General features: G+C 39.4%; 1 protein-coding gene across 1 annotated transcript; it reads right to left on the reverse strand.

Moving 5' to 3' along the window:
- Positions 1–4997: 4997 nt before the first annotated feature.
- LOC144039460 (single-minded homolog 1-like) lies at positions 4998–14295 on the reverse strand. The gene is made up of 11 exons (XM_077552817.1): positions 14065–14295; positions 13023–13105; positions 12832–12921; positions 12632–12740; positions 12126–12211; positions 10803–11002; positions 10445–10551; positions 10211–10358; positions 7223–7379; positions 6756–7143; positions 4998–6403 (listed from the first exon to the last, which is right to left on the reverse strand). Exons 1-11 carry the CDS (start codon positions 14237–14239, stop codon positions 5676–5678), a joined length of 2271 nt encoding a protein of 756 aa, XP_077408943.1. The 5' UTR covers positions 14240–14295; the 3' UTR covers positions 4998–5675.
- Between the last annotated feature and the right edge of the window lie 1391 nt (positions 14296–15686).

Raw genomic sequence — 15686 nt, forward strand, 5'->3', positions numbered from 1 at the left:
ACTGTCTTCCAATGTGCAGTACATCAATACAAAACAGCTGCTGTGGGTTATTTGGAAAAGTATTAAGACAAAGGAATGAAATAATGAACAAAATGGATTTGCTCTTTGAATGATGTTATATTTAATTGCTGATTTGATTACAAACCTACTTTAAAATACAGTACTGCAATTGCATTGCCATTATTGCGGAACCAATGCAAAGCAGTCAAAATTTCTAGAGGTTATGGTTATATTTTATTAAGGTTAATTTGAATTTGAATGTGTAATTAGAATTTTACATGCAATCATGGCATGTTCATCAAATTAGCTTCACCTTTTTTTCTTTTTTTTTTTAAATACTATAATAGTGTTAATACTGAGAAGAAGGGAAAAATTACCGGTCATCAAGGTTATTATGGTAAATAATAACTAATGAAATAACAAAAAAAACAACAAAAACGTTTTCGTTAACAAAATAAAATATAATTTAGTTCTTTAAAAAAATAAAATAAACTGATTTTACCTTTTTTATTATACAGTATATAAAATAGGGGTGTAGATACAACTTTTTTTCTAGGCCGATACCAGTACGAGTATTCAACTCTTGAATAGTTACAGATACCGATACCACTAGTACTTATGAGATGTAACCCCCCCCAAAAAACAAAAAAAACAATGACAGATAATTTAAAAGAAAGACCCATGAAATTAATTAGTTTTCTATGCTTCTATTTTTTTTCTTCTAGTTTCTGATTGTTTTCACGAGTATTGGTACCTTGAAATAAGGCGTGGTATCGGCCCGGTACCGATACCTGCTATCAGCACTTGGCCATCCCTACTATAAAATGTCATTCAATTGTCGTTTGTTACGCAATACTTAATGATGTTTATTTTTATTTTTATATATATATCTTGCACAAAAATATGCCTTATATATACAAAAAAAACCTTAAACTAATAACAAACTACACTAGAACAAAGCAGTAAAAATAACTAATAACCTACCAAACCTGCTTAAAAACCTAATTAAACGTACTGAATAAAAAAAAACAAAATTCTAAACAAAATAAAAACTAACTGTGATGAAAAATCCTAAACTATTGTAACCCTGCGTCAACCCAAACATTTTTGCTTTACAATAATATGTCCACAAGTATAAAACTGAATAATTCTGAATGAAAAATCAAAGTCTGCCTGTTTTTAGCCATCTCAGGGGGCGGCCATTTTGTTTTTGCCACTTGCTGTCGACTGAAAATGACATCACAGTAGCCCAAGGCTCAGGTAATGACCACGGCGCCCCTGTTTTCTGAGTTTGGTCATGTGACATAGGCAAGCTGAACTGTGATTGGCTCTTGGCTGGTTTATCAGTTTAACAGACTATTAGAAGACTTTATTGTCTTTATTTCAGGCTAAGTATTCCTTTAAACACTTTCTGAAATTGTTATATTGCAAGACAATTGCTTCATATTGTGGCACATGGATACTAATGTTCTTATGTAAAAAGCATTCAAAAGCGAATGGCTCAGTACTTTCAATCACAGCTCCCTCCGAGGAGCAATTTGGCATTCATAATACGTATATTTTTGCTTCTTGAAGTACCGTAATTTATTGTGTTACAATAGAGGACTTGTAGTGTAGCGGTGGAGTGCTCTCAAGAGTGTGCGGGAAGAAGGGGTACAGTGCATGTGAGTCTGGGCAAACGGCCCATGTTTAGTCCCAAGTGAAGCCAAGTGTTAAAGCCTGGAGGGCACATCACTCAAAAGCCCCATTTCCACCCCCCACCCAAAAAAAAGAAAGGCTTTTGTAATATTTAACAAATCAGCTCTAAATACGCACACACAGACACAATTTTACGCCGTTCTTTAGCATCTGTGATCCTGCTCGCGGAATCGGAGCAAGAGGTGATTGTCTGGCAGAGCTTCACATGATCACGTCAGACGTGACTGATGGGAGTTTTGCCTCCAGACTGTGTCCGGGTCCAGACTCGCCGATAATTCGCACACATTCATAGAAATGCGAAGAGCAGGCCTAACATGTGCGACTTTAACTGCCTTGGAACACACACTTGCGAGCGTCCATGAAGCAAGCCAGCTTCTGTAGTTTTTTTTTTTTTTTTTTAATTCAAGTGGACTGCAAGATATACTCGTTCTCTCAAAGCAACTGTCTAGTTAAACTTTACAGCACATTCTTTTTACTGTTTGCAAACCTCCCTGAAATCACCAAGTACATAAAAGTCTCATAACATTGACCGTTATGTTGTCAACCACTATATTAAAAAAAAAAATAAAGTCAGTCAAACCTTTTCTGTGTACGAACAAAATTCTGAAGCCATGCTGAAAAGCAAAATATAAATTACAACTCTACACTCCCATTTTCACTGAAGCAACCCCCTTCACTCCCGGCTGTTTTACTGGATTTGGACTGATTTTGCAAGACCCACAGAATATTGTATTGTATTGCTATGAAAACATGGAATCTACCAAAATAAAGATTAGAGTCTCTTCTTTCATCAGGAAAAAACATATATTTGTATTTGTTTCCGTTTTGCAGCAATTAGCATTAGAATATAGCTAAGTTTCATCATTATTCACAAACCCGTTGAAAACACTGGCAAAAAGAGCTTGTTGCAACATGGCCCTGGCTGAGCTTATACTCTGCTGCCACCTGCTGGTCGTTTTTTTATATAATAACTTCCATTGCTTTAAGCGACCTCTTCATGTCAGAAGCTGTATCAACGCCTACTGCGTGCTCTAGCACGAAAATGTCAGCAGAGAGAGGCTCCAGCTCACCCATAATACGTGTGATGACAAGCACTATAGAAAACAGATGATAATATTTTAACTTTGTACAAGTGCTAACAGAACAATAGAGGTGTCCTGGATTGCCCATCAATATCCGAAACCACAGTTGTAGGTAACTTGGGGTCACCATAGCAATAATACAGTTGCTATGATGATCCTCATGTCTACACAGTAAACTTTACTCTAAATAGAGTCTATTTGGTCCCACTCTAAACAAAGTAAAATTTACACTTGGAAGAGAGTAAAATATTCAGAGTAAATTTTACTTTTTTTACGGTGTATGAGAGAATTGGCCTATCACATGACAATAAACCTAGTAAAGCTTTTTCACTCAGAAATTCTAAGTAAATTTTAGAAGGATTTTTTTTTAGTACATTTGAGTAGTTTCTTAAAAAAAAAAAGTTACACAAGGGTTGAGGAACTGAACTCAAAACCTTCAGGAGCTGACAAGTGATATACTAACACACAGTAGAAGCAGCATTGTTCAGGTAGTTGATTGGCTGTCTCCCAACCTAAGTGGTGGGTTTGTTCCTCAACCCTTGAGTGACTTTAAAAAACATAAAAAATAAACAAAGTACAATTTAGTCAAAATATGTCCTCGCAAAATTTACTTAGAATTTCTGACTGAAAAATCTTTTCATGGGATAGGCAAATTTTCTCATAAAAATATTTTGGGTAAAATTTACTCTGTTTAGTGGGACCAAAAAGTAGGATCAAATAGACTCTAGTTTCGAGTAAGATTTACTGTGTAGCCACTCAAATAAAAGGGAGACATTAAAATAACATTCCGAACAAGAGGTCTCAAGAGGATATCTATTCTATATATTTAGGAAACGAGGCAGACCGCATCATTTTCTCCCAAAGAACGTTATAGTGGCCGCAAAAGAGAACCATCATCTCAGCATGGAACATGAATGCGAGGACGTCAGCTTTCCGTCTGCTACCACATCTTTGTCAGGCGGCTCCTTGCGGACATGTTGTGAGCAGCGCTTGTGGTGAGCCAAACATAGTCTTATGTTTATGTAAATCAAAGCGCTTGATGTCATGGAAACTGTGAGAGGGGAAGGAGCCAGACGTGTCGTCTGATAGTCACTGAAAGTCAATCGATAATCATCAAGTATTATTAGTACGCTTATAAACAGACTTGGTAGTTGTGTAAAGTGTTGTGTTTTGCAGGAATTCATCTGGTAAGTGAAACTTTCTGGTGTTCGGCCAAGTAGAATAGTAATAACATATTAAATGGAGACTGACGAAAAATTAATTCACAATGAGATTACGTTCCCCCCCCCACATATTTTATTAACCTTGTTCAAGATGCAAAACATGGCAGAAAATCTATTTAATTTTCTGTTGATTTAGCAGTAATCAACTCATGTTCAGATCATTTTAAAATTTGTATTAGCGATGTCATTTAGAAATAAAATATTCAAATATGACATATTTGGAAGAAAAAAAATCCAATTATTGTCACTTTAAGTTTTTCTAATAATTTGTAAGGATGTTTGAAACCGCATTTTTTTTTTCAGACCGATACCAGTACAAGTCACCGATACTGATACCAAGTACCGATACCAGTAGTACTTTTGATACATAAAATTGCACAATGCCAGATAATTTTAAAGAAAGACCAATATAGCTTTTCCCTCGCAATTTCTATTCTTCTAATTTCTAGTTTCTGTTTGTAAAACAGCCACAAGAGGGTGGCTGATACTGCTATTTAAACTCAAATTGCATTCTGATTTATGAACTTGAGTAACAAATATTATAACTTACAATAGTGACATACCTTTAATAAGTATTTATTATATATATTATTAATGATCTTTCTTTCATGTTTGACAGTAATAAATCGTACTCTCCGTTTTCAAAGAAAACTTGACAATATGCAGTATCTCATAAATATGAGATTATATGAGAAATTAACGAGCCACCAACTAATTCGATTAGTTATGTTGTCAACCACTATATATATATATAGAGAGCATTATTATTTTTTTATCAGTAAGTGTATTCCCAGAAAATAGTTCAAAAAAAGTTGACACAGAAAGGTTGTTTGTTTCGAAACTGTATTCAGATTCACCTTTTTTAAACCAATAAATAATCTCATCACTTCTTGTCCAAAGATTCATTGTGAGATATTTACATTATAAATTAAATAAGAAGAAAACATTCAGCATATTTTTTAGATATGACAAACAAATTGCATGTGAAGCAGGATTTAAAGCATATTGTACTTATGCTACATGAGGTAAAAACATGGGGGACATTTATATCCTGATATGTAAACAATGTGTTTTTCCAACTGATATTTACATGACGAATATTTGGACTGCATGGTTGTTAACAGTTTTACAAACAGAAGCATTCAGCTTGCTGTTTCCACTGTCATTCAAAAACACCAAATCTACTTTTTGGACATGAAATAGATGGCACCTAACGAAACAGCCCACTGACAAATAAATACAAAGAGCCATTGATATTTTACACCATGGAAATGTTCTCCATTCCCACGTTGAGTCAACCATTATTCCGATGTCTCTGTGCACTGGAGGCAAAGGGGCAATGGAGCAACACATTCTTATACGGCCAATGGAAATCCAAGACAGATTAACCAACAAAGCCAATTGCGCGTGAGACATTTGGGCCGCAAACATCGGCTTGATGTTTAACTAGATACGGAACCTTTGTCGCCTTGCAGGAAGAAGGGAATTCAGTTCACCCCCATTCAAATAACACGGCCTTTGCCTCTTGGCTTTGTGGACATTGGTTCGTGAAAATTCTTGGAAAAGAACATGGTCCAGTATCAAGAACAGCCGCAGACCGGCTTTCTGTGCTTTAGTGTCAAGGTTGGAGCGCCGTCCTTTCGAGAACAAGACCCATCAGTGTCAGATATTGTCAGCTTCCGTTGGTTATAATCACAGACGTGGCCTTGTGTCCCTGCATCTGTTCAGCCTGCATCCTCATATGCGACGCCACGTCATACTGGACTCCTCCGCAGGCCAGTCCGGAGTAACTCCTGAGGCTCTCCGGGTCGTACAGGTGCTCCAAGGAGTACCCAGTCAATGCATAGGCTGCTTGCCTGTCCAGAGGCTGCCTTTCCTGGGACGGATAAACCAAAGGGCTCCCTTGAGGTTGTGACTGATGAGGGGACAGATCCGTCTGCATGTAGTCTTTGGTGAGGGGAAGACCAGATCTGGGGATGACGTCAGAGCTGGGGCTGCTAAGGCGAGAGAGGGAACCAGGACTGGTTGTGTTTTCGTCGTTGTCCAGAGGACCGAGCACTTTTACCCGGTGATGGAGGCGCTCAGAAGGAAGGTCAATGCTCGGGGCACCCGGGCCTCGGCACACCACGCTGGGCATGTTGAGCTGCGAGTGGTGCGGTAGGGACGAGTTAAAACATGGACTGTGAGTTTTAGAGACGTCCAAGGGCGGTTTGTGCTGCTGAAGACGGCTCTCTTCCTCTTTGATCATCTGTTGCGTGGCGCGAATGAGGGTCTCCATCTTACTGGGTTCTCGAGGACTGGCCTGGAATTGGTCCCCGTGGTACCGCTCGCCGGAATCACTGGTGGACCCCCCGCCATCTGGCGAACTCATGATGCTGTCTTCATCCCAGTGGCCTCGTCCTGTTTACATCAGACAAGAACATGGTATCATGAAAACATGTTACGCTTCCTGCGTGCATTTACCTCTCATATATTTCACAGGAAAAAGAACGCTCTCTGGTCTGAATGTGCGTATGGAATCATACAACGTCTTGGCAGACAACAGCGGTTTTGGGGCTCTGCATTGTGAAATTACTTGGCTTTCAATTTGAGGCAATTTTTGAACAGATGGTAGCAATCGACACACTGGCAAGAGACGGCATAAACAACTTAGCATGTCCCATAATAACATTTGGAAAACAGCTACGAGGGGCAGCAAGGCTGCAGCTATTTCCAGAACCAGATGGTTGCGGCCGCAACCCTAACACCTCACCGTGGAAGGCGGCGTGGTAGGACGTGATTTCGTAGCCCTCGCTGTTTTCCGCAGATGGTTTCGGAAGGGCCAGCACGGAACGGGTGGCGTCCCACCACACTTCTCTTCCTGACTGGGGGGCACCGAGGAAGTATCGTCCACTTTGACATCGAACCCGATCGCAGGCGGCCGCGTGAGGGCGGGTCTGGGCGTGAGCGAGGTCCTCTTCCAGTAGACCCAAGCCATAGCACAGGGAGCCAGAGTCCGGATACAGTCGGTAGGCGCACGATGCCTCCGCGGCCTCACTCGGATCCAACAACTGAGGCGAGGCGGCCTCCGTCAGCGGGCTCCCTCCCCACTGGCTGTCTTGGTCCGACTCCGAGCGCTCTGGATTGAATGCTGAAAACTGCTGCAGAGACACAAAAAGACAAGACGTGATTGGATGCTCTCTTTGCGATGTTCAGTTATAGAAAAGAGAATTTTCTTACCTGTGGGTAGGGCGACACTCTGGCTTTAGCTTTGGACTGGGTCAGACGTGACTTTGTGCTCTTCCTGTCCTCGTTGAGACTGTCGGCGTAAGGGAAAGCCGGCTTGGTGGGGCTCATTTGGTCCAGGGACAGCTGCATTCCCTTGTATTCTGTTTCCCTTTTACACATAAACACGAAAATACTGTGAGGTGCTAAGAAGAAAAGCTTAAGATAATATTTATCCTAATATCCTGCCATGGATTGACCCTGCGAAGTGATGGGATAACAGGATTAGCCCTTGGTTTGCTGTCGTCTATTATGATCGTTTTTTCTTAGGAATGCATCGGACATCATTTTTTTTCAATTGCTCTTCTTCCAGCTTTGTTGATTTTGAAGGATATATGGCACAAAAGGGTATTTTCATTACCAACCAGTCTCATTCAAGATTTTAACAAGTTACTGAAATTGGGATTAACCCTGGAGAACCCAAGAACCCTTTTCTTCTTTGGAAAATTATGAATTATACATTAAATGACTGCTATAAATTCACTGAACACCAAAATATATTTTAACCCTTTATTCCCTAATTTAGCATTAGGGCGAAATTTGACCCTTTTGGGATTTAGGGGTATCATTTCGAAAAATCTAAATAACAAAAACTGTCAGTAAACTATTTAGAATTTAAGAAAAATAATCAATCAAATACACAGCTACATTGAAGAATATAATTTTTTGGTTTTATTTGTTGCATTTTAGAACTGGATTTTGAATGTACAAACAAATACACTTTGGCCAATGGAAACAAGAATACAGGGACAAAATCACTGCTGGAAAAAAAAAAGGTCTTTGTTATTTGAGTAGCAGAATTTATAGGGGTCAAATTTGACCCCGTGGGTTCTCCAGGGTTAAAACAAGAATCCCTCATTTTTTAAAATATTCTCTGAAATTGTTTGTCTCATCAGTCATTTTGCAAGTCAAGATTTTGCAGCATCAATTTTCAACCAATCTGTACACTTGGGTCACTGCATTCCGTACGTCAGAGTAAAAACTGTTGATATTGTAGGTTGTCCAAAACAACGGGTCAGTGCAAATGTGTCTCCAAGCCACATTTAATTTATCAAAGTAAACATCCTCCTGACATTTTAGGCTTCTTTAAAAAAAAATAAAAAATAATCCAAATTGATCAAGTGACGCTTTAAGCCAGCGTCCCGGTACTGAACTCAAGCCAGTGTCAGTGCAGAGGGAGCGACAAGGCTCCCGTGTCAAGTGCTCAGCAAACACGAACCTATTATAACTTATCACATCAACAGTATGTAATAGCAGCTGCCTGGCATTTTAAACCCCGGTGGCCCATCACTGACCCCGCGTAGCCCGCCTCTTTAATAGGACTCTAAATATGACCCATTCTTTATGTACAACACCTCAGGAGAAAGGCTGTGTTTGGATAGCCACCAGCGAGTGAGTGTTATTTGCTCTTGTGAGGTAAAGTTGCGCCGCTTTCGGGGTGGGGGGGTTGCATCCTATCTGCAACCCTGCTGACTCGTGGCTGAGCCAATAATGTCGGGCCATTGTGCAAACTCAGCTGTGTTAGCCGAATTCCACCTCGGGGTCAATGTCAGACCACCTCGCGCCTGAAACGCACCACCAGTGCGGCTCCTGACATGTTTTATTAATGGCTTCATGTTAGGTGCTTGTTAGTAATTGTTTTTTTCTCTCAGAAGTTAAAACAATGCACGTTGTTTTCCTCATAACGCATTGAACTAATATGACACGCTTTTAGATGTAACACGTGGATGAGCCAAACCTAACAAGACCAATCCAACGCGTACTAGCTGGGAGATCTCTATTGATTCCGAGTTCTCCGTTCGATTGACTTTGCTTTCCTTACGCTGCCAATCGATGGCGCCAGTAGAGGTTTTTTGATGGGGTTCAACCCTGATGTTTGTCTTGCCGTCTCGAAGGGTCTGAGTGTGATTTGTGCTCTCATAACAACAACTTCCAGGAGCCCTGCTGCGGCGGTGTTTGCTGGATTTTGTCAAGAGAGGCTATATCGTGATGTATCTCTTTTTCAGGCTATATTTAACAATTCCAATCTTGCGCCTATATCAGAATTCTATCATCTGTATTATATCATATCAAACAGGGGGAAAAAAAATCCACTTACACTCCGGGAGAGGACGGTGCCTTGCTCAAGAGCACCTGGACAGTAACACCTTTCCAATAACTAGTTGCCATTTCTGCAGTAAATTGTTCTCTGTAGAGAGAGCAGAGCAGCAGAGCCGTCCCCCATGTGGGTGGGTGGCCAAGACATTATCATTTTTGAACCCATTTTGGATGGATTAGACCTTCTTCCATATTGTAGAAAAAGGCTTCACAGCTGTGTACTCGATCTTTATGGCATCCAGTAAATATGCTGTCTTTTGGTCGTTATTATTGGTAGAATCTTGGTGATTTCCCAGAACTTTTCAACTGGTACCGTGACTGGTAGGCGATTAAAAATGGACGCCGTCCATCGTTTTCCGAATCTAATGGTCTGTGCTCCTCCAGATTTTTTGCTATAGTTTTGATGTACGTTGTCCACATATGATCCAGATCTGTGGATAACATATTCCATGCATTTTGTATGATTTGAAAACTGGACCATATGGGAGACAAAAACTGAATAGGGTCCATCAGAAACAACATGCGATAAATTTCGATATGAAAGTGACAACAACACAGATCGCTTTCTTACATCCTGGATTGTATCCAATTCGTCCTCTTACACATTTGTTTCTGATTAGATGTTTTTGTTTGTTTGTTTGTTTTAATCGCAACTGGTCCCATGGGAGGACGCTACATCCATGTATTCTGCAAGTGGAAAATTCAATTTCACTCCATCATGTCCCTGCGATTTATATAGCACCATAAACATTATTCTTCCCATTGATGCATTTTTGATAACGATGATCCCTTTCAGGGTCACAGAAGGGGGTGGAGCCTATGAACCTACACCCTGGACGTACTCACGTTAGGACATAGTTGACACTGACGATGCAATGAGGTCTTGATGACCTGCTGTTGTGGACGATGGTGGCGTAACTCTGCACCCACACCCATCCGCCGTGCTTGGCCAGGAAACGGTAATACTTAGTAGTGACTTGGCCCTTTACCAGCACTGGCGGAGATAAAAGAATCACACAGATGACAGAGATTAGCGTGTTTGTGCGGGCGGTAATGGTCCGCATGTGTCGGCACACTCACGGAGGTGGTGCGCGCAGCGGAGGTGGAAGATGTCACAGCTGTGCACGTGATGGTACAGCGTTTTCTCAATCAGGTCCTGCGGCTCGTAACCTGTCAGCTCAGCGACCCTGCAGAGAAATGATTGGATTCTGTTAAAAAATTAAAAATAAATAAAAAATCGCCATCTTTACGTTTTAACCCCTAGGCGGTATTGTGACCAATTTTGGGCTTTTTGTTGGTTCTGACCAAGCCATTTCAAAATAAAATACTACCCACGGGTTAAAAAGATCTCTGCTCAGAGTATGGCGAATCTGGTTGTAATTATCAGGTGGCACTTGTAAACTCACCTAATGGCGGTCAATTGGAAACGTGCACTCACCTGGAGTCCAGGAAGATGAGCTTCATGTCTAAACTGGCCCTGAACATAAACATGTTGCTGTGCAGTTTGATCTCGGTCACGGCGCTGGGGGGCAGAGAGTGCCCCACCGCCACCAGGCCCACGTTCTGGTAGCAGCCCTCGAAGGGGGCCATGTCCAAGCTGTACTGGCGGATCTTCAGGTAGCCGCTGCAGTGGATCACCTGGAGTCGGACATGTTACCATTTGGAATCAATGCTGCTTGAAGAGTGGATATGGTAGAGATAGACCGATGTGTTTTTTTTTTAAGGGCTGATATACGATTATTGTAATCAAGGAAGCCGATAACTGATATTTTTGAGCCAATATTCATTTTCAGCAAAAAGGGGAAAAAAATTAAAATTGTTTTTTAAAAAATCCAGTTTTTTAATTTAGTAGAAATCTCATATAGCATGTTTATTGAAGTACTTTTCAGATTTGTTAAATGCTGATAAAAAATAATAATCTTGCACAATAAGCATGTTTGTTTTAAAATTTGAAATCTTCGATGCCACCTTTTTTTCAGACCAATACCAGTTTGAGACTCAACTCACTCAACAACTTGAGTAGTCAATATTATGATACTAGGTACCGATAATACCAGTACTTCTTATAAATAAAATCGCCCCCAAAAAATAATGACAGTTAATTTTAACAAAAGACTTATATATCCTATTATAGCAATTTTCTTAAAAAAATACATGGAATTAATGGCAATTTTCTACTATTCTGATTTCCAATTTGTATTTCCCGATAATAAAATAGCCACTGTCGCAAAGTACCGATACCTTAAAATAAAGCCTGGTTTACCGATATCTGATAGCCCATAAATTCTAACAAAAAGTTGAAGGAGCTCTCAATGTCATTAGTATGTAGTCAAAAATGTAAATGAAAACTTGAACACGTATCATATCCCCCGATATATAGTTTTCTACAGTAAATGCATTTTCCCCAAAATTTCTAAATAATTCAAATATTAAACTTTCATGTTATCTTCATTTTACTTTAAAATAAAAGCAGAAGGTGCAGAGAGTTTCCAGGCTCAGCAGCATCTTTTATAAAATTAACTGGAAAAAAAAGATCCCTGAGGTTTTAAATTAATCTATTATTAACCGTCTGATAAAAAAGAAAAGAAAAGACCGATATGCCGATATTCATCAAAATACCATTATGGGCGATAACTGAGAAATGTATTGAAGGCTTAACAAATAAGCAGCCCTCATGCACAAAATATAAATTATTGGTTTATTTGTTGACTATTATTAATGGAACAATTTCATACAGTACATTTAATGACATTTTACATACCTTGTATCCACCACTGGTGAGGCCTGCGTTTCTTTTGGCCAACACACATTTCATTCTCAGAAAGAAAGAGCGCTCCATTTCATACTCTGAAAGAAAAAAAAATGTTTTGTTGTTGTTGTTGTTGCTGTTTTTATATATATATATATTTCTTTCACAACATATAAAAGAAATTAGAATCCATATGTAGCACACGATTGTCCGCACATATAAAACGGAACGAAAAAGAATGGCTTAAAAAATTGCTTATGAAACACTATTCATTCCGGTCTATATTGAATATAACACAAATTACTAAATTACTAATCAACTAAATACTTCCAGGTGTATACTTTGGCGTCATTTATGCACACCACGCGTCAATCATGCGTCACTTTAACACTGACGCGTCTGTTCCAATGATTGCGTCGCTCGACACGCTCATGACATAGCAAATAGACAAGAATAATGACTTGCAAACCCAGACCGAATATAAATAGGATACAATGATTAGTGTTTTTTTTTTTCACCTTGTACAAAATGTGAGTGGTAGGGCTGATGTGGCGTCAGCACAGCTGTCATCTCGTCGTGGTCTGCCGGGTGCACATATTCATAAATACTGTTTCCGGTCAACTCTACCTGTGGAGAACAACTCCGGTCATGAACATGTACTTAATTATTCATTTCGAATATGTAAAAGAAAAAAAAAAAAGAATAAAGAAAAACAGACCTGGGATAGTCCTAAATGCACGGAGGCTGTCTCTGAAATGTACATTATTTTCCCATCCGGAGCGACGACGAATATGAAGCCATCCAATGTCTTCATATAGGCAAAATGTTAAAATAAAAAAAAATAAAGAAAATTTGAAACAACTGCACATAATGGTAATATTATTGATGGTAGTTATAATAATAATAGACCTGCAGTAAATGAGAGCCCAGCTCACGTCCGAGATTGTCCAACGGTCTCGTTCGATTTGTATGACCCCAGGCTTCCCCCAAACCTGCAATAATAATAATAATAATAATAATAATAATAATAATAATCAAAACAAATGTAAAGCACACTTAGAATATTTTAAAAGAGAAAAAAACATGACATGCGCACAAGACACTCAAGTCAATGTCACAATGTTTTACATTAATGTGCTTAAAATATGTCAAATAATGTAATCTAAATACAGTGCAATTAAGTATGCGGGTAATCGTTATTTATTCGTTACCATTTTCCATGACACATATAATAATATTTACTATTTATTATTTATCACACAAATACAGCGAGCTAACAAATGCATGGCAATAATTACAAATGCGATGCCTTTTTTTTTAAAATATAAAAATGCTCCCATCTGTTTCCACGTGAAAGCGATTTTAAAAAAGAGAGAGGGGAGAGCATTTTGCATGTTCCTCGCGTGGCTGGTGTGTTTCCTCGCGCTCACATGGCTTAAGGTGATTACAAGCCCTGCAGGGCCCTCGCCATAATAGCTGCGTCTTGCTCGCAGTCACGCATGCCCGCGGAGAGCTGCTTATAGGCCGATAGGCTACCATACGAAAAAAAAAAAAAAAGATGAGGATGGAGGTCTTTTCTTTGCTTCATTTGCAAGCTCGTTCAATGTCGCATACACTTTCGAACAGTCCTCAACTGCAGTGATTGAATTCATTTCCCAAATCTGCTAGTATATCGCAGTGCATTCCGATATTACGATAATTATTGTGCAACAGCAATGATTCTTTTTTTTTTGTGTGCTCATATTGGATAGCCTACAAGTTGAAATGTTATTTTTTTAATAGTGGGTGTTCCTAATGTATTGACTAGACTTGAGTTGATGATATGAAATCGAGTTTATGAATTTTTGTAGGCAAAATAATGTTTTTGGTTGCACTTTCCAGGTGTTTAACTAATTTAAGAAAAAAAAATAGCTAGCCTAATTACTAAATATATATATATACCAAGACTCACCCTGCGGGAAAACAATCCTCATCTTCAGGTAGCTGGTGGTCAGCCTGATGATGGACGCTTTATCCAGCTGCGACGTGATGGCCGACGGCAAAGGCAACATTTTGGCCAGTTCGTAAAATTCACTGTTCTCCTTTTCGCGTCTAGTCCTTGCCGCCGTTTTCGACTTCTCCTTCATGTCTTGGCCGGTTGCTTTTTGCTGCTGCTGCTGCTGATGGTGGTGATAATGATAATGATAATGATGCTGGTCCTCGCGTGCATATGCGGCCCTGCCTGCATGTGCTCCTTTCACAGCAATAGCGCGCTTTGATTCCTCCTCATAGTCTTCGTTTTTTTTTTTAAATTGTTTTTTAATTTGGTTGTGCTTAATCAGAAGGAAAGCGTTTTAAATAGTGGATATCCAGCGTGCGTGCATTTAGATATCCTCGATATTCCTTAGATCGACTGTTGTCATACATCCGATGTGGTTGGTGGCTTCTTGCATTTTTTTAATTTTTTTTTTACCTGCACAACAGAAACAAAAACCTTATTTGGTGGTTTATACAGATGTGCATATTGTACTAGTATTGTAGTGGTGGACAACGAAATCCATTTAAACTTTAAATCAATCATCATAAAAACAAACAAACATATAAACAAACATGTATAAGCTCTTAAAGTGAGTAAGTAAGTCATTTTAAATCTCATGAGCTGCAATGATGTGAACCAGCATTTGAATAAAATACATTGTCTAAAATTCTTCTTCTTATTATTATTATTAAGATATCCCTGGTTGAGAATCTACACCAATTGTCGTATTTGTTGTAATTAATTTAATAGAAAATATTGTTTAACAGTAAAGAAAAATGTTGCCCAAATCTAAAATGATTGTTTTTTTTGTCACTAATTGACATATTTTTAAATGTTTGTATGCTATGCAATAGAATAGAAACGCACACTAAAAGATCTGTTATTCACTTAATTAAACGAAACGTAAAAGGTAGAAAAATCGCAACATACAAACTTAAACTTTTATGTTTTTCTATTTTTCTTGAGCAATTACCAACAGAATTGTTTTGGTCCTAAATTATAAATGGGCATCCTAACTTATTTTATTATTTGGATCTACAATTACGACTCATATAAGTAACCTTAAATAAACATGATTAATTAATTAACCATGCACGTGCCATTCCGGAATTGTGCGCACAGGCGTTTTGAAAAGCCACTTCCTCATCCATAATAAGAATTCTAATAAATAATGTGATTAAAAATAACACAATTGTATGTGGCGTGGTGGCGGAGACAGATTGCATGGACACTTTGCGAATCGATCTTACCGCGCAGCCTGCTGGGAATTTCACCTGGTCCTGAACCGGCTCGGCCGAGTCGTCCCAGTTTGGTTCCCCTTTCTCAGCTCCTCCCGGAGTTCCACCTGGAAAGGCGAACACTGGGCCGTGCGCTGCATACACCTTCCCAAATTACAGGGACGCGCAACGAGTGGCATTCGTGCCCCAACAAGCCTCCTCGCCCGCACTTCCTCAATGTGCCTCTCAGGAGCTGGCTGGGGACACGCCCCCGCTGCTCTCCGATTGGCCGGGAGCCCCCCGAGCCTCTTGTGTGATTGGCTAGTTCTCTCGCGGGCG

Source organism: Vanacampus margaritifer, chromosome 19 (genome assembly GCF_051991255.1).
Source record: "Vanacampus margaritifer isolate UIUO_Vmar chromosome 19, RoL_Vmar_1.0, whole genome shotgun sequence".
NCBI classification, from domain to species: domain Eukaryota; kingdom Metazoa; phylum Chordata; class Actinopteri; order Syngnathiformes; family Syngnathidae; genus Vanacampus; species Vanacampus margaritifer.

Bases quoted from the DNA above. Each gene is read 5' to 3' on its own strand.
- LOC144039460 (XM_077552817.1), bottom strand. From the start codon at position 14,239: ATGAAGGAGAAGTCGAAAACGGCGGCAAGGACTAGACGCGAAAAGGAG. The intron at 12,922-13,022 runs GTCTATTATTAT...GCCTATATGAAG, and splicing joins TGGGCTCTCATTTACTGCAG to ACATTGGATGGCTTCATATT. The intron at 6,404-6,755 runs GTGAGGTGTTAG...TGATGTAAACAG, and splicing joins CTACCACGCCGCCTTCCACG to GACGAGGCCACTGGGATGAA.